The following is a 21,950-nucleotide window of genomic DNA, read 5'->3' on the forward strand; positions in this document are numbered from 1 at the left end:
TCGTTAAGTATCACAAGGCTGCGCATCTCCCATCGTTTTTACTTTTCCAACCAAAATAAAGTCCCATTGAAATTAGCAGCAGGTCCCCCTTGCCCAAGCTAGCTAGCTTGCTTGGAAACTTCTCTTATTTTATCTAATATCTGTCTAAATTGACCACGTGGCCCGCGTATGCAAGGTCAAATCATAACCATGCAAGCAATAGGAAAGAAGCTGCCTACCTGGCTGGCATTAATTAATGCGACTTGTCAAAGTTCCCTCACCTTGCATATATGGCTACCAAAGCTTTGATTAATTAATGGATTAATCAAATTAAAACAAACCTCACACTCGGAATATTGCACAACCCATAAAAAAAAAAAGTGAATAAATAACTGAAAATATTAATAAATATTTAAACCAAACTCTTTAAATAAAACTTCAAGGAGACAACCAATTAACCTGCGATCATATATTTTTAAGTTATTAATTTACATATGTTTTTTGGTATTAATCGTAGCGCATGAGCCTGAGATACGCGTTGGGTGCGACTAAAATAAAGTCCATGTTATGGAACTTATAATTATATTAGTTGACTAAACTGCTTTTAAGAGAACCTATCAACCTTTTGACCATAGTTTATTAATTTCCTAAAAGAAAGTTCCAACTTCTAGTATCATCATTACACGGTACTCCTCTTCCATACGCATCATTCTCTTTGACCACTTTTATGGATCATTATTACGCACAATCTTGTGTGTTACACATAACCTCTTCACCATATAAATTCCATACAGGCTACAGGTACCCCACTTTGAAAGCATACCTCCGCCACATTATCATCCATAAAAAGCTAGCTGCCCATATTGAAACCATTATTCTCATCAATCATACAAATCTTCTCTGATATGAGCGTTGACAATTGGTCTGTGTTAACTCGCCTGAAGAGGGCAGTGAAGAAGGTAAGGTTTTTATTGCATTTTAATGTCAACCGGTGGCGTCTAGCTTCGATGATCAACCGTACTTCTTCGAGCAACCACCACAGGATAAGTTTCAATGATCGGCCAGGCTTGAGGGCTTGCACTGATGATAATTTCGATACAGAATCTGAAGAATCAGGCGCCTCTACAAGGAGTTTACAGAGAACAATAAGCTATCAATCTGAAGATGATATCGACAAGAGAGCTGACATGTTTATTGCTAATTTCTATCGCCAACTTAAGATAGATAGGCAGATTTCGCTCGAACTTCATTATTGTCGTGGCAATAGCTTCGAGGCAATCTCTCCATGACGGTGTTCGCCTTTTTTTTTTTTTTCTTTTGTAAATCTTCTCTCTCTTGTTTTGTTCTTAATCATTACTTGCTTATCACGCGGAAGGCTTTGATATTTTAAAAAAGAGGGCCTGAATTGTGAATTTGTTGTTGTGCTTTTGATTTTGAAGAGAGGCTTTGTTTGTTGGTCGGCTTGATAGAAGAAATGGGCACGAGATTGTAGTGCCCGCTGTTGGACGATTCCGAGATTGTAGTACGAAGTATCAATTGTTTTGTGTACAGCTTGTAAAGTTTCATTGTATAATGTGTTTTCTCCCCCTAATTCTTTTCGCCCTTTGATCTCAATTCAACATGCTTATGAATTGTATAGACCATATATAGGAAGAATGCAAGCAAAAAATGCGACTTTTGGTTTCTTATAAGTTATGTACGTAGTATATTATGTATGTCCGATGCAGTAGTTGCCTGATTGCCCGGTTTGTGTTCTTGTTAACTTAGTATGGAATTTCTATTTTGTTGATTTAAACTTACAAGTCCCAAGACAGAGTTCTGTAGCCAAAAATAGTAGAGAGGATAGAATCCAAGGAAGAGATTTCACATCAAAGGTACAAATCAATGGAAACTCTAGATCGATCGTAGGCCTGGTTTTTATTTGATGCTTGGAGAGCAAGAACGCTTCCGTGCTCCCAAATTAAACGCGCGCTCATATTCCATCCTTCACACAACTAATTTGTGCCTGATTTAGGATATGTTTTGTTGTTGAATCAAATTCAAATTATTTTAAACTAATCATTGAAGAGATTTATTATTTTTTTAATTTTTTATATAAAATTTAAACTCATTTTAATCTAAAAAAATTAAATTTATTTTAATAAAATTTACAAAATATTATTATTCATAATTCAATTCAATTCATATAACGTCGAAACACGAAATCTTAGACATTAAATCTTATCCTTTTGTTGAGAACTGTCCCATACAAAAGTGACGGCCCAATTTTAAATTAAGCCATTGAATGGGCTCGATCAAAAATGCTCCGACACCTTCCGGCCCAGTCAAATTAAGGAATAGTGCGCACATTGAGATTTTGGAGCAATTATCCTTCCTCAAGTCTATAAACTGCACGTATGCATCGTCGTTCTTGGATTGAACAAACGAATCCAATCCATTCAAATATATTGATAGTTTTCGCATGTAACTACACCGTCAGGGAAGAAGCGTGTCCTTTTTCTTTCTTTCTAAACCACGGAAGAAGTAAATGGCAAGACGAAGCAAAGCTTCTCAAGAACCATGCAAATAATTTTATGATATTCATAAATTTTCAAATTTTTAGATTGAGAAATACATTAGTCATAAAGAGATTTCATAAAAATAAAATTACGAACTGACGTAATTTGATATGATATGTTAATTTATAAACTTAATTTTATTATAAAACATATATAATAGATATAAACTCACATCAATTTATAAATTTATTTTTATAAAATATCTTTATAAGTGTAGTACTTCACATTTAAAGCAGTAAGCAAGCGCAACTCCAATACTGTTATAATCGAATTATAACGAGGCAATTATAAGTGGCAGAGGCATGCAGTTGGGGACGCGCATTGCAAGTCTACATCCTGCTAGTTGGATTTCGTAACACATGTTGGCAGCAGATTTTTTGGATCGCCGCAATGTGTTTTGAATGGTTAGATAGCATGTTTTCGGGGTCAACGCTTTCTATTCAAATTATCATGCATGGTGAGTCTCGAGTAAGCTGAAGACGAAGCAAGCCGACCATGTTCGTGCACATTTACCTAATTATGAAATGTTGACCAAATCACTTTAGCAATATGCAAGCAAGACTAGAAAAATATACAAAAGTGTATCTAACATTAGGCACCAATCCACCTTCCCAGTGCTTTTCTTGCGCATTTGGTGCCATAAACTGTGAGATTGCTCAATTCTTGCCCCATATTGAGACCCCAAAAAAGACTGGAAACTCCTTAATTCAATATATATAAAAGAAAAAAAAAAGTCTCAAGAGTGATGCTGCCATCTACATTAAGGACATGACAGTAAATTCATACGGTGTACGCTCTCTCTTATTTTCTTCGCATCTTCCTTACATGGGAGAAAAGTCAAATATGCTAGTCTCAATACCACGGTATCGACAACGTACTAATGCGTTTCGCCTAAGAAAAGTTGGGAAATTTTACTAATATATAAAACCTGATACAAGACTCCATCACGATCAGATACATCCCGTTGCTTAGACTACACCATTCCAAAATGGATGAAGACCGGTTCAATTGCCGAATAGAGATGAAGAACGCAAGGCTAGACCGTCGACGTTTTGTACTTTCTTCTTTCTTCTTCATCTTGTTTCTTTGTTTCTTGGCTTCCATCAATGAAGTCCGATTTGATAGCCTGGTGAAGTTTGGTCAGTGTGCTCTAGCCAGCAGCATGCACTCACAATCTTTCAATTCATCGTCGGATCAAAACTTGTCGGCCGCCTCGAATGCTAGCGCTTCCACCTCAGACGACATCCGAATCCTCATTGGCATCCTAACATTACCGGACCAATACCAGCGCCGCAACTTCCTCCGCCTCATCTACGGCACACAAGAAGCTCCAACGGGTGTCAAAGTCGACGTCAAGTTCGTGTTCTGTAATCTAACAAAGGAAGACCAAAAGGTACTGGTTGCACTAGAGATAATGCGTTACGATGATATCATAATCCTCGACTGCAAAGAGAACATGAACAAGGGTAAGACTTATACATACTTCTCAAGCTTGCCAGAAATGCTGAGCGACGCAAATGGTCCTTACCCTCCATATCATTATGTCATGAAAGCCGACGATGATACCTATTTTAGGGTGAACAATTTGGTGGAGTCTTTAAGGCCATTGCCTCGAGAAGATTTGTATTATGGTTATGTTATTCCATGTCCTAGCATGGACCCCTTTAAGGATTACATGTCAGGAATGGGATATTTGATTTCTTGGGACATAGTGGAGTGGATTAGGGAATCAGATATCCCCAAGAACCATTTGGAAGGGCCAGAGGATAAGACTTTTGGGGACTGGATTCGAGAAGGTCATCGTGCCAAGAATAGGTACAACGCCAAGTGGTCGATGTATAACTTTCCCGAACCGCCCACTAGATGTACGCACGAGCTTTGGCCGGATACGATCGCGGTTCATTTGTTGAAGAACCAGGAGAAATGGATTCGGACATTGAAGTATTTCAATGTCACTGCTCATTTGAAACCATCGAAATTGTATCATATACCTTAGGTACTAATCTATATTTCGCATACTATTTTGCTTAATTATGATCATTATATATATATATTCTTTTATCCGATCGCACAATTTGATCGATGGATACAATCTAATCATCTTGATCAGATTTATAGTTCATGTTTTAGGTATTTCAAATGTGAAATTCCCTTCCTATAGGCACTTCATGAGGCCTCATAGTAAAGAAAAATATGATTTATTTTTTATTTTTTAATGGTGGTGCAATAGGATGTGTAACATGAATTCTTGACATTTTAATTATCACGACTCACGAGTCTTTTACAAATGGTACACTTACATCATATTATATGCTACTCATTGCACGGGGAAGAAGATTTTTATGAGTTGCATTAGTTTTGTACCCAATTTTATATAGAAGAGTCAAGTTTTAGTATGAATTTTGTCTCAATTTTAATTGGGATCTTGTCGATCCATTATTAATAAAAAAAAATAGAAATATTAAATACAGTTTTAAAATATTTAAATATTTGTAAAAAGTGAGAACCATTATAAAAAATAATTTTTTTTTTTAATATGGATCCAATTTGAACATATCCTTTAAAAAAAGAATTTTAAAACTATAAAAATTATTCTTTAACAAATATAAAATAAAATAATGGTACATTTATCCTTGAACAAAGTGTTAAAAGTTTACGTAATTTATTATCTGCAGTGTAAGTAATAAGTTGATATAGTGAAGTAAATTTTGTGGGATTTAATTAAAATGAGTTTAGATATATTTGAATGTTGAGATGAATTTAAATGTATTTACCGAAAGTTTAAAAAAATTATGAATCCCTCGTATAAAAATATATTGAATTGAAAAAAATACGTAAAAATATTTTAAATTGATATAAATTTAATAATTTAAAAATTAATATTTAAATATTAAATTTAGACGTTGACAATAAGTTTCAAATGAAACCTTAATTTATGGATCCGCAGTATTACGATCCCGTCAAGCTCTAACCACTAAACAGATCTACCACACCCATAGCTTTCCATTCGTTGACATGATTGACTAATCAGATGTACAAGGTTGACCCATCCAAAATATTTTGCATAGTAACGTTGATGAGAAAAAAAAAATTATTGTGAAAAAAAGGAGAAATAAATTTAGGAACGGATTTAATTAATTAATGAGATGGAGTAACTAGATGTTTTTCCCTTTCCTAAAAAATAAAAATAAAGACTTTGGTGTACAGTTGTACACAAATCGTGAAAATCCTCTCCTGACTCGACAGTCGACGGTGACCTAGCTGTCTCACGGGTCAATCAAGAGTCTTACCGTAATAACCTGTCTCCCACCAAAGCTCACGGAGACGGCTCTTCGCTTGAAGCGGGTCGCTTACGCCGCATCGGGGTTTTCTTGTCTCGGCGTTGCACTTTAGCTCCATCTACGCCGACTTTTCCCTGTAAGTATTCTCCTCCCCCTCTTTTAATCCATCGTCTGCTTTCGAAATGAATAGATTTGAGTTTGTGGGATTAATATTTCGGAGCTTGCTCTGGTTGTTTTACGATTGTATGATTGTTTTTCTTTGATGGTTGGATCTGCTGGTTGACTTGTTAAAGTTGGATTCCTTATATGGATTTAGAATATGCTCCGAATCCAACTGGGAAATCAGGGTTCGAATCTACAGCTGTATGATTTCTTGGTTCAAGAATACCAGTCAATCGGGCGGATTCTTTGAAGGCGTTTTTTTATTTATTCATCGTGATTAGTATTTTGAATTTCTTGTATTACTGTATAGACTTACTGTTGGATTTCGTCCAGACGAATTCCCGTGTACTATACTCTGCTTGCTTGCTATAAAACTTGTGCGATCGTCTGGCTTAAGTATTTATTTTTAATCAAGATTTTGGTCGGTTGATATTGGAGGAATAGGTTGTATTGCTCTGGTAGAGGGAAAAGCGAGTAGTTTCGTTCACCATTTTGTAGGGGTAGCTGTTGGGAAGTGGGAAATGTTAATTTTGGTTGTCGTAGATTTCACGGGGGTATGGATATACACAAGTTACTTATAAAAAAAAAAAGTATGGATATACATAAGTCAGTTTTAGTTTCAAATTGCAATCTCCGAATGGAGCATAGACTTACTAAGTTGCGTTGAGAATATGTCTTTGCATTGGTCTGCCTCGAAGATTTTATACTTGGAGATGCTGATTGCTTCGTTTTGAAAGTTTTTGTTCCTCTTCCCTTTCAGCCAAAAGAAAAAAGACTAATCCTTGTATGCGTCAAACACAGATGTGTATTAAATATTGAAAAGTACAGATGAGCTTGGAACATTCCATTATGCTTTTGCCTTCTCTACCAGTTTTGTTGACTATGAAGATGATTAGAAGGTTTCTTGCTGCAAATTTTTACTCTCGCAAATATAGTTTTTCACAAAGGGATTTCAGAGTTCAAATGTCGAAATATTGTAATTTTATTAAAAAAAATGTTGTATATGAATCCTAGATTAGTTGAATAATACTATCAGCAGAATCATGAAGATAAATTGGAATCGGTCAAATGCTTATTCCACCTTTCTGGAAAATTTTACAACTTGCAGTTCTTCTTTCTCCAAGAGTGTAATTTCATTAATTCTCCTCAAGTTACTTCTAATATTGTTAAGTGGTTTCCATTTGGGGATGAGCTTTATCCATGGCAAGTTTAACTATAGGATACTATGCTTACATATGTGCCAGTACACAATCAATCATGCGTATATGCTGGTGCTTGTGTTTTTATGTAATGTGTCATGTCCTTCTGTTCACTTATTACTTTTATCCCAGTCCACAGATAATGCTGTTGTGCAAATCTATAACTTCTGATATTTTATCACATTTGTGGCATAGGGTGTGGAACTATTTTTTCAATCTAATTGAGTATGGCCAGTGGTCCAGCATCATTTTCAGATATAGGCAAAAAGGCAAAAGGTATCCTCTCTATGAAATCATTGACTATGGCTATTCTTGTATTTGTTTTGGGCCGAATATTTGGTTGATATGGGTTGTGAAATAGACTCGTCATTGAGTTATTGCAATACAGCTCATCTGTTTCATTTCCTTACAATTTTACCCAAAGTTTGACGAACCTAATAGTGCAAGTGCACATGTAACAGAACTTGTTTCATGCTGCATTCTTTATCATGTTCTGTAAGTGTTAGATTGGCGATGAGTAGCATTCTTGAATTTTGCTTAAAAGTGACACTAGGTTGCAACAATGTGGAATGTAACAGTAATAAATTTTCCTGCTTATTTAAAATATTATATCATGAATATTGCATACATACAGAATTTGAGGGTCTGTAGAGGTTCGGTCCCAGCAGATGCAAACATATGAATATAAGAGGGGAAGTGATGTAGATGATTCATATGTATTTTGTGGCTGGAGAATATTATAGAAATGGACACCATATATAGATTTGATTAAACTTTTTGTCGACAAGGACCTTAAATACATAGAAGAAACTTGAAATAGTTAAAAATAAAAAAAGAAGTGTAATAGTTGTATGTATTTAGCAGGCCTGAGCCCTAGAAAATCTACAAGACTGATTTTTGAAAATATTGGCTCAAAGTGATTGAGACCATAAACGTTTTCATTAAAATATTGACTAATTAATAGAAGGTGGTAAGTTACACATTTAAGAAACTTAACGTATTATTATCGGTTTGCTGATTAAATATTTTTTTGTGGTAATGATAATCATGGTTCTACTATGAGAACCATCATTAAATAGACTTGAATATATATTTTTCCATTATACATCAACTTGGGGACCTGTATGAAGGAACTCATGTCCATTGCATAATTTTAATCCTCTCTGATATCTCAGGCACTGTCAAGAGCCAACATCTACATCTTTGGCTTTCTGTTCCTGTCAAACTTATTCCTTTGTTGTTAGATGCCATTGTGGATTAATGTAGAATATTCCAACTTGCAGTATCTTGCTCTGTCAAATTTAATTGTGCTTAAATTTGGATATCTGTGCAGACTTACTGACCAAAGATTACAACTTCGGTCACAAGTTTACCCTGTCATTGCTGAGCTCTTCCGGGCTGGTAATGTGTGATATTACTTCTGCTTAAATTGATTTCTTCCAATATGTGTTTTCCTCTATCTCCGGTCAGAAATCAATTAAGACCTCTGTGAAGAATCTCATGAAAATTTCCTGGCTCTGTTTTTCCATCTCCCACCCATTGTTTGTCAGTTCAAGGCTGTAGCGTAAGAAAGCCTTTTACTCTGTTGTTTCAGGTACTCAATTTATAAAAGATAAGTGCTACAGCCACAAAGAGATCCTACAAAAATAAACTCACAAACTGATGTGGTTTGGTGTAGTTAAAGCATTTCTATGTTAAAAACTGTCCCATCTAATTAATGTCAGTTTTCCTCAAGTTTGGGAGCCTTAACCACAGTAGGAGAATTGTTGGCTAGGACTAGAGAAGGCAAGGTAGGCGAAAAGAGTTGGACTTTATTTTGGTCTCTCTCTCCCCCTGCCCCCCACAATGTATGGACAAGTCTTAAAAATGATTATGGAACCAAACTAGTGAAAACAGAACTTACAATTTTTTGTAAGAGATAAAAAGTTTATGATTAATGATTTCTTTGCATAATATCAGAAGGTTAAATGTTAAAACTGGCTTTCTAGTGAGTTATTGTTTTCTAGTGATTCTGGCTTTGTCTCTATGAATAAGGGGTATTTAGGAAATGAACAAATTATAATTAGAGTAACAATGAGATAAGGCTTATCTGTAAATTATGCTTCTCTGTATTTTTCTCCATCTATGACTGTCCCCAGCATCCTCAAAGAGACATGCCATATGTAAAGTGAGAAACCTTTTTTGATGTCTGCTATCTTTTGCTAAAGCAGTCATTAATGTTCCTCCCGCATCCTTATGATGTTATCTTGCCATACCTGTTTCATACTATAATTTTACATGGCAGGGGCTTACAGCTACAGGTTTGAAGAAGGATCAAATTTCTTTTGGTGACATAAGTACCCTGTACAAGAGTGGAAATACTACAGTGGATGTGAAAGTTGATACTTTTTCTAATGTAAGAGGAGAAAAACCTGCCTCATAACAAAAGGTTTTTTGTTTTTTTTTATTATTGTGATTGTTGTCAGGATACTTGTTGTGCCCATGATTTTCCCTTACGGCATATGCCAATATCTGTTACTTAATCTCAAATCATAATAGCTTTAATAAGGTATTCCTAATTTACCTTTCCACAGGTGACCACGAAAGTGACTGTGAGTGATATCTTACCAAGCACCAAAGCGGCAATTAGCTTCAAAATTCCTGATCACCAGTCTGGCAAGGTCTGTGTCATGCAATTTATGGAAATAAAATTGGTAACAAGTTTTAGAACAAAAGAAAAAAACATAATGGTCATGCTGCTTGTTGAAAATAATAATGATGGTGATGATGAGGAGGAGGTTAACAGTTTAATTTCAGATGTCTCTATTGTTTTGGAAACTCAAACTGGGAATATTGCATTTCTAAAGAGATGATTTTAATGGTTAAACACGAAATTAAGTTCAGAGGTATTGCAGAAATATTTTACATTTGATCTGCTTTGTACAGCTGGAGGTGCAGTATCTACATCCTCATGCGGCAATCAATTCCAGTATTGGACTGAACCCAACCCCTCTTTTGGAGCTTTCAGCGGCAATTGGAAGCAAGGATCTCAGTTTGGGTGGTGAAGTTGGATTTAATACGGTTTCTGCTTCCTTCATCAAGTACAATGCTGGGATTGGCTTGAATAGGCCAGATTACTCCGTGGCACTTTTACTGTAAGTGTAGAGGAATCCTGATTTTCTTTGCTTAATTGTGTTTTTTATGTACGTGTTTTTATGTTGTGTTTCAACATGAATATTCTGGATTCGAAACGATTACGGAAATTTTCCCTTAACTCCTCGTTGAGGGCTGTGCAACCTCAAAATTAGTCAGGACTTTCCTCTCAAACACCTGGTGCCAATTAAAAAAACAGGGATGTTCTCTGGTTCAGATTTGCATCTGAGACAATCTCAAATTGGGTCGGTTTTATTAGGTCTGGAAACCTGCACTTTTACATCCTACCACCAGAAACTTGTCCCTGGTTGGGAGTACATGTTTTCAAATTGGGTCGGTTTTATGAGCTGGAAACCCGTTTGTGTGTATGCAGGACGGACAAAGGGCAGGCATTGAAGGCATCTTATATTCATTTTGTGAATCCTGTCAATGGAACGGCGGTTGCCGCTGAAATGACCCACAGATTTTCCAGCACTGAGAACAGTTTTAGCATTGGAAGCTCTCATGCGCTTGATCCACAAACTGTGATAAAAACACGATTTTCCGACAACGGGAAAGTTGCGATGCTGTGCCAGCGGAAATGGAGGCCTAAGTCACTGATTACTTTGTCTGCCGAGTACGACTCGAAGGCCAATAATGCGGCCCCCAAGCTGGGTCTTGCCCTTGCCCTCAAGCCTTGAGATGAGGCAATTGTTTTGATCGTGTTCGGGGCAATTTGAATTTAACAACTTTCAACTATTGCCTATTTCTTTCCGAAAATTTGAAGAGGGTATGCATTTGATTTACCCCTTAATGATTTTTTAAAACCAAGAATTAGTTTTGGTGGGAAAATTGGACCCATTTTTGAAGGAGGAAGAACAAAGAAAAAAAAGAGGAGGAAAATTGTATTGATATTTTCTTCTGTATTTGCCCCCCATGGGAGGGGGGATGAGATTTTTCAGAATGTGTAGAAGAATCGTTTTCGAGTCGGAAGTTGTGCCCGACGTCTTGTCGGTATATTGTGTCGGGTGATCTAATTAACACCTTGAAATTAGAATAAAAACGAACTTTTTCTACCTTTTTGGGTTAATTTGTTCTTTCAAACGTTTCGTCTATACATCTAATGCGTATTGTTTCGTCTGCAGTCGTGACAACTCAGGTGTTCTTCACAAAATATATATTAATTGGAAATGGATTATATATCTTTTAGAAGAAATTAAATAACTTTTTCTAAATTTAGAGGAGCAAATTAAGAAAAAGAGATTGCAGGTTGCATGCATAGCATAAAACCAGACATACCCATTTACCCATCATTTTTTTTAATTTATTTCAAGAAATTGTTCTACATTTTCCGCACTCTACAAAATATTTTATTTATAAAAATAAGTATAAAATTAAATAATATTAATCTATAAAAATTAGATTATTGTTGATTTTGTAATTATAATTATTTTTGATAATTTTTTTAGAGTTATGTTACACATAAACTTTATATTTTGTGTATCATTTAAAAAATTTGTAATTGTATTATTTTATTTTTATATATTTTATATTTTATAAAATATAAAAATAAAAGAATAAATCTATATATAATTTTTTTTTTTATAATATCTACACCCTGCCCTTGCCGTCAGTACTCAGATCCGCACCCGCGTACACGCAAAGCCAATAAGATTCCTTCACTCTCCCGGGAAGATTAGAAAGAAAAAAAAAAATATGTCGCACAGCGACACCGTACCTCTCCACCAGTCCTCCCAATCGGACATCGACGAGATCGAGAGCCTCATCAACGCCAGTGTCCAATCCGGCCCCGCCACTGTCCTCCCTGCCCGGCCGCCCAGCCCCCCACGCGCCTCCATCCCCGTTGTCTCCTCGTCTCCATTCATACAGTCCAATCTCCCACCACCGCCACCACTACCCTCTCCCAACCAGAAGGTGCCATCTGTCCCCGCACCTGCTCCTCCGCCACCCCCCAGTATCGGGGCGAGCGGGTTCGGTCCGGTTCCTAACACGCTTACGGAACCGGTATGGGACACGGTGAAACGGGATCTGTCGAGGATCGTGAGCAATCTGAAGCTGGTGGTGTTCCCCAACCCGTATAGGGAGGACCCCGGAAAGGCGTTGCGGGATTGGGATCTCTGGGGCCCCTTTTTCTTCATTGTTTTCTTGGGTCTAGCTCTCTCGTGGTCTGCTTCCGTCAAGAAGGTCTGCTCCTTTCCTTCTTTTCCTTTTTTGGGTTTAATGTAGTTTCCGAGCATGATGTAGTTGGTTCAGATTCAAGACTCAATAATGCTACGTGATTGAAAGGACGGGTAATTTTTTCTTAATTATATGTTTTGAAGGAAAACGAGGCAACATAGTGAAGTTGATGGATGGATTTTGTTTTTATATGTAGTTTTAAGCTTAATTATTAATTGTAGTTGAGGCTTGAATGTTATGTGGGAATTAAGCTTTCCCATGCATTTATAACTGCAAAGTTAGGCGTCGCAGTAGGGCTTTGGAAGAACTTGGAAATGCGACTTGAGTTGAGTTTGTTCGTTAAACGGACAGAGCTTTAATAAGCCTCACGAAAGTTTTGGCTCGGCTCATATAAGCTAATGTAACTTAATATAACTATTTGTTTAAGTTCGTGTAGGTTTGTGCTTGTGGAATTCAATCTTTTGCGTGCTAGTAGTTTATGACATATATATAAGTTTATAACACCTTGGATTGAGAATAGGAGGCTGGTGAATGGAATTATACGTTGCCTAGGAAGGAGAAGTTCTAGCTGTTTAAAGTGATTCCAAATGATTTTTTTTCATAAACCTAACTAGTCTTTTGAGTATAAGCACAAATGGTAACAAAGCCAATCTCAACTGAAAGTGTAGGACTTGAGTTGTCTCATTTATAATTAAATGACCTAATGAGAATGTCAAGAATTTAAGGGGGCATTGTAATATCTGAATTGAGTATAAGAGAGTGGTGAATGAGTCTATGAGATCCCACATTATCAAGAAGGGAGAATTTCTATCAATTTGTAATGATTCTAACAAATTCCAATTGTAACCTTAACTAGTCTTTTGGAGTGTGCAGGTCCAGATTTGGCTTGGACTTCCCTTGGGTCATTACAATATGTGTTACTGCTAAGGCGGTTAATGCTGTTTGTTTGGTCGGCCAATGGTTCACTTTTCTTGAGTCACTCGCAGCAAAACAATAGTACGGGTGTAAATCGGTCCGGTTCGGTCCGGGGGGCGATGGACTGAAATTTTTCGATCCATCATTTTCCCCGGACCGAACATCCATAGGGACCAGATCACTAGCTATCGGTCCGGCCCAATTTTTTTTTTTTTTTTTTTCTTTTTTTCAAATAAATTAATAAAAAAATTTATTTAAACTACCAAATTAAAATTAAGTGAATTATTAATGTGGATTATGTAACTAACTCATTAAAAAAAATATTTTATATGGTCAATGATAATAAATTAGATGAAAATTACATCATTAACTTATATAATTACTATATAAAAATAATATATTAAATTATTAAAATTATTTTTTAAATATATATAGGAGCTCGGTACGGTCTGGTCCGGTCCAAAATTTATACACCCGGGACCAGATTGGATTTTTTCGGTCCACAATTTATGGGACCGAGACCGACCAATCTGGAGTTCGGTCCAGTCCGGTCCGGTCGGTTTTTCCGGTCCGGACCGAACTCCTTACACCCCTAAACAAGGGCGTGGCAGATTAACAACTTAAGATATGAGATAAGGTTTGAGAAGCCATAAAAATGACTAGGGATATAAAGTATATATATCAATAAAAATGACTAGGGATATAAAGAATATATATCAATGTTGAGGAAGAAGGTAAATGTTGACTTGAGCTTTAGGTCGTTCTTGGGTCAATGATATGTCCTTGCGGCAATCTGCTTTATAATGTGATGCTCAAAACTGTTATCACAAAAGGGCCTTTTTTTAATGTCAAACTAGATGTGAAGGACTTTGAAGATTTGGGGAATGTGATCTATAAGGAATTTGCTTATATATATCTGTAAGGAATTTACCATGGCCTATTCAAATTTACTTGAAGTCATGCACAAGGCTTACAGTTTGCTGGCATAATGAGAATTAGAGATTTTGGATCAAAGTAAATACCTAACAATCCTTTGCTAATGATCTTTTGACCAAATAACATTGTTTCTCCTCCAGAAAATAAAATGGACTAAGAAGGAGAGAAGGGGATGGGAATTGCAAGGTACATCCTCCATCATATAAACAGTTAAGAACAATAGACTTGATACACAAGGCCCCTTGGGGCATCAACTACTAAATTACCGGCTTTTTTTTTTAATATCCATCAACAACAGAGGCTGCTGCTTTAGTAGTAGATCTAAGGTCAGTATTGGAGCTAACTTATTAGGGGAGTGCTACTCCCACCGACATTCGGTACCGAAATTGGTACCAAATAGGATACTGTTTTTTTTTTTTTTAAATCATCAATATTCGGTACTGAAATTGGTACCAAATAGGATACTGTTTTTTTTTTTTTTAAATCATCTGTGTTAGTATTGAAAAAATAAATACACAAATGTTTTAAGAAAAAAAAAAACTAATCGGTACAAAGTGTTGGTACCCTTTGTCTGTGGGAGTATCATTTTCTTACTTATTAACAATCACTAGTCTAAACCCTAGGAGTTGGCTCAAGTGCCAAGAGCCTTATGGGAGGTTTGGATACAAAAAGCATTTTAATTCATCTCATCTAATTATTACAATTTTTTCAAATTTCTACACAAAATAAAATAAATAATTCAACTTTTTCAAATCCCAAAACAATAAGAATATTAAAAGATAATATTCTAACAATATTTTGTTCAACTTTTAACTTTTATCACAACTCACTATCCAAACCTCCCTTTAGTCTTGGTGGTATGCTCTTTCCAAATCTAAGGTTCGAACCCATAGGTGCAAATAATTTGTAGAGATCATCAGACTAGGAGAGTTTTTCCTTGAATTACCCAAGGTGCTTTTACTGAAAACTCTTTGTCGAGGGCTTGTGCACCCCTGAGATTAGTCAAGATCTTGCTCCGACACTCAGTGCCAATTAAAGAAAAGGTCACTAGTCTGCTTATGTTGTTCAATGTTGTGATGATCTTTGTCTTTGGTGATTGAGGTCATGTAGACTAAACTGACCTTCTTACAAGCTTTTTATGCATAAAGTTGAGTTTCAAAAGAAATATTCTTTTGGGTATCCCAGTTCTTTCAGTTTAAAATCCCACGAACCTTTGACCAAGTAGTTTTCTACTCTTTCAAAGTAACTTGCTTATATTTGTAGTTGCTTGCTTGGTACTTGGCATTTGGATGTTGTTATATTAATCTTTTTATAGATTATTATTATTGGTGGCTTTCTTCTGAGTACTCGTGCAATACCTCATACTGAGTGATAAGGCTAGATGGTATATGGAATCCCACATCGCTTGGGAATGAGAAGTTCTTGCTCTTTATAATAGTTCTAATGGGGTTCCAATCTTATCATTTGGTTAGTCCTTATGGAGTATAGGCCTAGATGTGGCTTGGGCCTGCCTTAGGGCATTACAACTCGTACCATTAATTATTTGATTAACATCTCAACACCTTGGTTTTGATATTTTGTGATACTCTAATGTATGAAAGAGCTTACTTGTCAAAAAGATAAGGAATAAAAAAATCTACTTAAGATTCTAAGAACCAGAAATGAATGCATGAGATGATGCAGATATCAACAGGACGAGATTAGGAAATGATTGTCACTTTTACAATCTTTTTGAGGCTCTGTGCTCTATCCTTCATGGTACTGTGCCAATTTATTTATTTTGTTCGATCCAATTAATTAAGTGTAGTTGGCTCACTACTAAAATTATTTTCTGTAATCTCCAGTCTGAAGTTTTTGCGGTTGCATTTGCACTACTTGCTGCTGGTGCTGTAATTCTGACATTGAATGTACTTCTACTGGTATTTTTCTCTCTTTCAAACTCGCTAGCATTAACTTTTGGTTTAGGTGCCAGTCTCCTTCCTGTTAAAGACATAAAGTTTCTTGAAATCTATTATATGATTGAGTTTCTGAGATGCAAAAACCTGTATATTTTCCTTCCTTTAACGTAATTGTTACGAAAAATGAAAAGGACAAATAAAAAAGATTCGTACACAAAATCTTTTAGTTTGGCCGAGTATTTTACATTCTATGTTTTTTTTTCAGGGGGGACATATAATCTTCTTCCAAAGTCTGAGTTTGCTGGGTTATTGCCTGTTCCCGCTGGACGTTGGAGCCGTAATCTGTATGTTGAAGGACAATGTAATGTTGAAAGTGATTGTGGTAAGTGTGACGTTAGCGTGGAGCTCCTGGGCTGCATATCCTTTCATGAGTTCAGCAGTGAACCCTCGGAGAAAAGCCCTCGCACTCTATCCCGTTTTTCTCATGTATGTATCTGTCGGTTTTCTCATCATAGCCATTGATTAATATACATCAACGGTTGCCACTGTAGAGGTTCTTATAAAATCACATTGGGTCGTATAGAAATTCCATGTAATGATTAATCCTCTTCTCATGGTACACAGTGTTTTTTGACTTCTGAGTGGACATGTTTGGACACAATTCTGCCTATATATAACGGAGTTGTATGAAAAGCAGTGTACGCGTCGCTTCAACCTACAGCATTAAGCTTCTTTAATTGGTAATTACAATCGTAAGAGGTCTATTAATTTTGCCTTCGCAGTATCATTATGCTATTAGTCCTTTCAACGACAAGATCCGCCAAGTTGGAACTCAACCCTTTTAAGGAAAAGGAAAATCCAACTCTTTCAAGCAACTCGATTTCTGGTGTTTAAACCTGAGGTTAATTTAATGTAAGCACGCAGAATTGGCATGCACAAAAAAAGCCCTAAAGTAAGGATATTTTCAGGAGAACTTGAGTGATGAGTTTCTCCCCCCATCCCCACGGTTTTGGGTGGGGTACGAGTGTAGCAAGTTTAAACTTTAGACCCGAAATTTCTGACCACTCACTCCTCCATTCCTATATTCATGAAAGTACATGCAACTCAAGATGGGTGTTGGCTTTGTGGGGCATGACATATACTGGAGAGTTTGATTTATCCTTTGAAGTTTTTTGCCCCAATAATGCTAGTGTTTCAGTTCGTGGCGCTTCTGGACCCCTTAAGATACATGATATGTAGCCATAACCTTGCAAGAGATTCTTCAATGACAACAAAAATCATAATTATATATACATATACCGAAAAGACATTAGCAAGACCGAAATATGAATGAAAAAAACTAGACTGCAAGTACTTATGATGGGACACAAGGGCAAATCGCTGTGTGCATAATATACAACACAACGATGGCTACATATTTGTTCTGTTTCGGATAAGTGCAAATCTGGCATGTTAGGTGGTGCTGCCCATTGGTCCGTAGAAAAATCTGTAATTGGTGAAGTCCTTTGCTCATTGGATCAAAGAAAATAAGGAAAAGTCTTTTCCTCATTAGACCAAAGAAAAAGATAGGAAACGATACAAAAACAGTGAGAAATTCTATCTTCACCGGGGAAATGGGAAGAGGGATGAGCCTGATTCCTCCAATGGAAGGACTGGCTGTTAACTTGTCTAAGCTCACACGTGGATTGGACCCAAATGGCTTTCTCAATGGACAAAATGAACAACGTCGATATATTCTTAAAAACAGCTACCACGGACAAGAAAGTCGCAACTTGGTCATATTTCGGTACTGTATCCAACAACTTGCAACGAAGTAATTTACCGAAAAAAGAATAAAATTTCACATAGATTTCTGCTTACTATATGAGGTAATTTACGATCTCTGCTTGAAATATGATGACAGCATCCAGAGAACTCAATCCATATATCTATCAATGATGTAAAGAGTAATCAAGCGGCTCAAATTTCCAACTGCAAATGATGTTTGGTGTTACAAATATTTGCGTCTCAATCCGGCCCGTTTTAATATTTTTATTATTTAACACAAACTTCTTGTAATTTTACCATCATTTTTCATTTTTCAATTTTTTTTTTTTTTTTTTTTTGACCTGGAATAGATGGCTACATGCTAACCTTTGACAATATTCAATGGCTTACATGCACGTGCAATTTGTGTCCATCCTGCTACACCATTGGGCATGAGCCGTAGGATAAAAGGATCACCATGTGACATGTTCTAAGTTATCGTTATTTGGTTGTTAGAACAGAACCCCAACAGTGCCCTCTTCTCAATCATAAAGATCTAAATCCAACTAGTTGTGGGTCGGTTTGTCCAATTATACAACTTATATATATATATATATATATATTAGAAAATGATTGTATGACTACTAAATATATCTATCAAATCTACCTATTTATATATTTTCATTTTATTTTTTTATTTTTTTAATAATTAAATAAATGACTATTAGTGAATTTTTATTTTTTTTATTTTTTTCTTAATAGTTAAGAACGTTTAAAAATTTATTAAAAGAAAATAAAAGAAAAATAAAAAAATTCATTTGTACTAATGTGTGAATTTGGTGGATACATTTAATAGGACTCGTTTGTTTTCAGATATAAGATAAGATGAGTTGAAATTAAAGTTAACAAATTGAATAAAATATTATTAAAATATATTTTTTAATATTATTGTTATTTTAAGATTTGAAAAAATTGAATTATTTATTTTATTTTGTGTGAAAATTTAAACAAATTATAATGATGAGATGAGATATTTCCTTAAAACAAACTAAGCCTTAAGAGTCACCCTACATTGTCCATGTATAATATCTAATTTGTACTTTTGAAACGATATTTATCTTAAAAATCTAAATTGATAAAAAATAGTAGATTTAATCTTTTATATTTGACTTAACAACCCCAAATACAAAGAAGTTAGAAAGCTTTTTTTTTTTTTTTTTACAATCGTCAAGTTTGGTGGGCTGTAGCTCATCTCAAAATTTTCATCTCATCTTCTTCATTTTTCTCAAACATAATTTAAATATAAAATTTTTAAACTAATCATTATAATTTTTTCAAAATAATCATTAAGATTTTTTCAAACTTACAAATAGAAAATAATTTAATTTTTTTAAATTTTAAAATAAAAATTATATTATAAAATTATATTCTAATAATATTTTAACTTTATAATATTTTTTATTTAATTTTTTTTCTCATATTTTCAAAAAATCAAAAAATATTCAACTCAAAATATCTTATTATTATTTACAAATTATCTTATTTTCATTCAAAAAATTACATCTTTTATCTCACTACAGACAGAACCCAAATGGAGCATTGCATCATTGATACGCGGGGACTCGGAGCAAAGCCGATACTAATAAAAAAGAACATTGTGCTTGCGGTTGTGGGATTTACTTTAGAAATTAGAAACTAAAAAAAATGGTTGAAATCAGCGCTCAAACATCGTCGACACCTCTGTTCTTTTGTTCTTCTATGTTAAAAATCACTTCTTTGGCAAGTACATAAATTAAACTTGGTTTTATATATTAAGAAATAAATAAATGAACTAGTTCTTGGACTCAGCGGTGCTTCGGAATCTTTAAATGCTGGCGCATACGATGATGACGATGATAAAGTTAAGTTTCTATCGGGAAAATTATTGAGCAGTACCTGTCAGTCTATCTGACAGGCTATAGGCTCTAGTCTATTCATATAGGCTATAGCTAGCCTGTAGTCATGGGGATAGGTTATTCCAATTATGTGAAAATCTGTATCATTTGATTGAAAGTCGAAAGACGTTTATGTTTAATCTACCCCTTTGTTTGACACTGATTCTCGATCGCTTCCCATCCATATGTTTCTAGCTTTTAGGATTAATGTTCTGCATTTCATTCAAATCCATTTTATAAGAAAATATTATTTATTCCAACATACCAAAAACGTTATCTATAATTAGATTATATTTAGATGTTAAATTGAATTTAGTTTAGTTGATTTTTTTTTATATAAATAATAATAAATTGAGTAGTAAAAAGAATTATATAAGACTTATCTAAATTGAATTTAAAATGTATTTAGATGTTAAGATGAGTTTAATACTTTTTATGAAAAATTAAAAAAGATTTTGAGTCTTGCGTATAAAGATATTTTAAATTAAAAATATTGTGGGTCTCATGTGTAAGAAGGTTATGAATTAGGATAATTTTAGTAATTTGAGAGTTGAATGCTTTGATGTTAAACTCAATTTAAAATTAAACTGAACTCAGTTGAGTTTAGTAACCATATGAAGCTTAATATGAGATTATTCTTCAACACCCTCTTTCACGTATAAATCAATATTTTTTTCTGGTCTTTGTCATGGGATAAGTAGTGTGAGTCCACATTCGTCCTACGGCAGACTCTAATACCGTGAATAAATTTATGGGCCTAACTCATCTCACTAAAACTGGTTCTACAATAGATAATTATTCATTCATTATAAACATGTCAAAGACTTTATTCATAAATAATGTGAAATTATTACTCAACAAATTAGACTATATAAAGTATCAATATTCAAACAAGAGTTCAAAAAACATATTCTTAGGTTTTGCCCAAATCTCCCCTATGGATGAGCACCCGATCTAACTGTATATAATATATTAATTATAAGTGTTATTCTTAGCCGTTACACATCTGTTTAATATACTAATTTTTTTAATTTTTTTTTCTCTAACACTACTCAATTAAGTCGTATGGTATTGGATTGCTGGGTATAATTTTTTTAATTATAATGATCTTACAAAACACCAGAAAGAAAATACACCCCCCTCTAATGCCCGATCGCTAGTTCTGTAATATTATAACAAGGTCAATAATACTCGAGGAGAGGTTTATTCTGAAATAACTCTCGAAATCGAACTTTACACGGAGTTTCGTTTGATAAACCCAAAACTCCATTTTCTTTTCATTTTTCAACTTGGCACTGTTACATTAAATTTTTTTTTTTTTTTAAATTGCGGTGTTAGGAAGAAGAAAAGGACCAAGTTGTCTGTCAGCATGCAAGGCAGGACACAGTTCATTTATTTTTTTTATCGTGACCACTGTTTGGTTAATTACCTGGGGCTGGGCAGTGGATTTGTACGGCTCATCGTCTGAGATATGTGTCGCACCTCGGAAGGACGCTTAATTATATGGTGATTGGTGACCATCTATTTGGCTTACATGACTCATGAGGGTGAAAAATTGTACGGCCATACTGGAAGAGTTCAGAGAGAGAGAGAGAGAGAGAGAGAGAGAGCCAGACAGACAAAGGGGAGAAGAATCAAATATACTAAAGGGTTTGCTTTTACGTAGTGGTTTAGTCTTACTTGTAAGGACGTTCGGGGTTCTTGTTTTTGGGTGATCTCCAAATTGTGCAGAGAAAAAAGAGTCAGAAAAACAAACCCAAAAGGATTCTCTCTTACTCGAAACATCTGTTCAAAATATTAAACCCATCCTTACAAATTTTTTGTGGGGTTAGATTTGATAAGTAAATGCACACATCAAGCTTGGGACAACGAGCCTTGGAGCTCTCTCTCTCTCCTTAAATAGTCGCTTCTTTGTAACTAGACAGACAGAACAGTATATACAAAAGCCGACGAGAGAATAGAGATTGATACTTATCATGTCTCTTCTTCTGGGATATATCTTTTAACCCTTTTCTTTATAGAATCAGATTTT

At 35.0% G+C, this 21,950-nt stretch overlaps 3 protein-coding genes across 3 annotated transcripts; all 3 read left to right on the top strand.

Moving 5' to 3' along the window:
• Positions 1 to 3,505: 3,505 nt before the first annotated feature.
• Positions 3,506 to 4,743, top strand: LOC108998797. The gene has a single exon (XM_018975499.2). The coding sequence runs from the start codon at positions 3,526 to 3,528 to the stop codon at positions 4,531 to 4,533; it is 1,008 nt and encodes a 335-aa protein (XP_018831044.1). The 5' UTR covers positions 3,506 to 3,525; the 3' UTR covers positions 4,534 to 4,743.
• A 989-nt stretch (positions 4,744 to 5,732) lies between these two features.
• On the top strand, positions 5,733 to 11,391 carry LOC108998894 (mitochondrial outer membrane protein porin 4-like). The gene is made up of 7 exons (XM_018975636.2): positions 5,733 to 5,954; positions 7,375 to 7,455; positions 8,513 to 8,580; positions 9,464 to 9,574; positions 9,753 to 9,839; positions 10,105 to 10,313; positions 10,685 to 11,391. Exons 2-7 carry the CDS (start codon positions 7,407 to 7,409, stop codon positions 10,989 to 10,991), a joined length of 831 nt encoding a protein of 276 aa, XP_018831181.1. The 5' UTR covers positions 5,733 to 5,954; positions 7,375 to 7,406; the 3' UTR covers positions 10,992 to 11,391.
• Positions 11,392 to 11,911: 520 nt separating this feature from the next.
• On the top strand, positions 11,912 to 17,022 carry LOC108998897 (protein YIPF6 homolog). The gene is made up of 3 exons (XM_018975646.2): positions 11,912 to 12,495; positions 16,185 to 16,259; positions 16,504 to 17,022. Exons 1-3 carry the CDS (start codon positions 12,007 to 12,009, stop codon positions 16,762 to 16,764), a joined length of 825 nt encoding a protein of 274 aa, XP_018831191.1. The 5' UTR covers positions 11,912 to 12,006; the 3' UTR covers positions 16,765 to 17,022.
• Positions 17,023 to 21,950: the final 4,928 nt, after the last annotated feature.

This window comes from Juglans regia, chromosome 11 (genome assembly GCF_001411555.2).
Source record: "Juglans regia cultivar Chandler chromosome 11, Walnut 2.0, whole genome shotgun sequence".
NCBI lineage: Eukaryota > Viridiplantae > Streptophyta > Magnoliopsida > Fagales > Juglandaceae > Juglans > Juglans regia.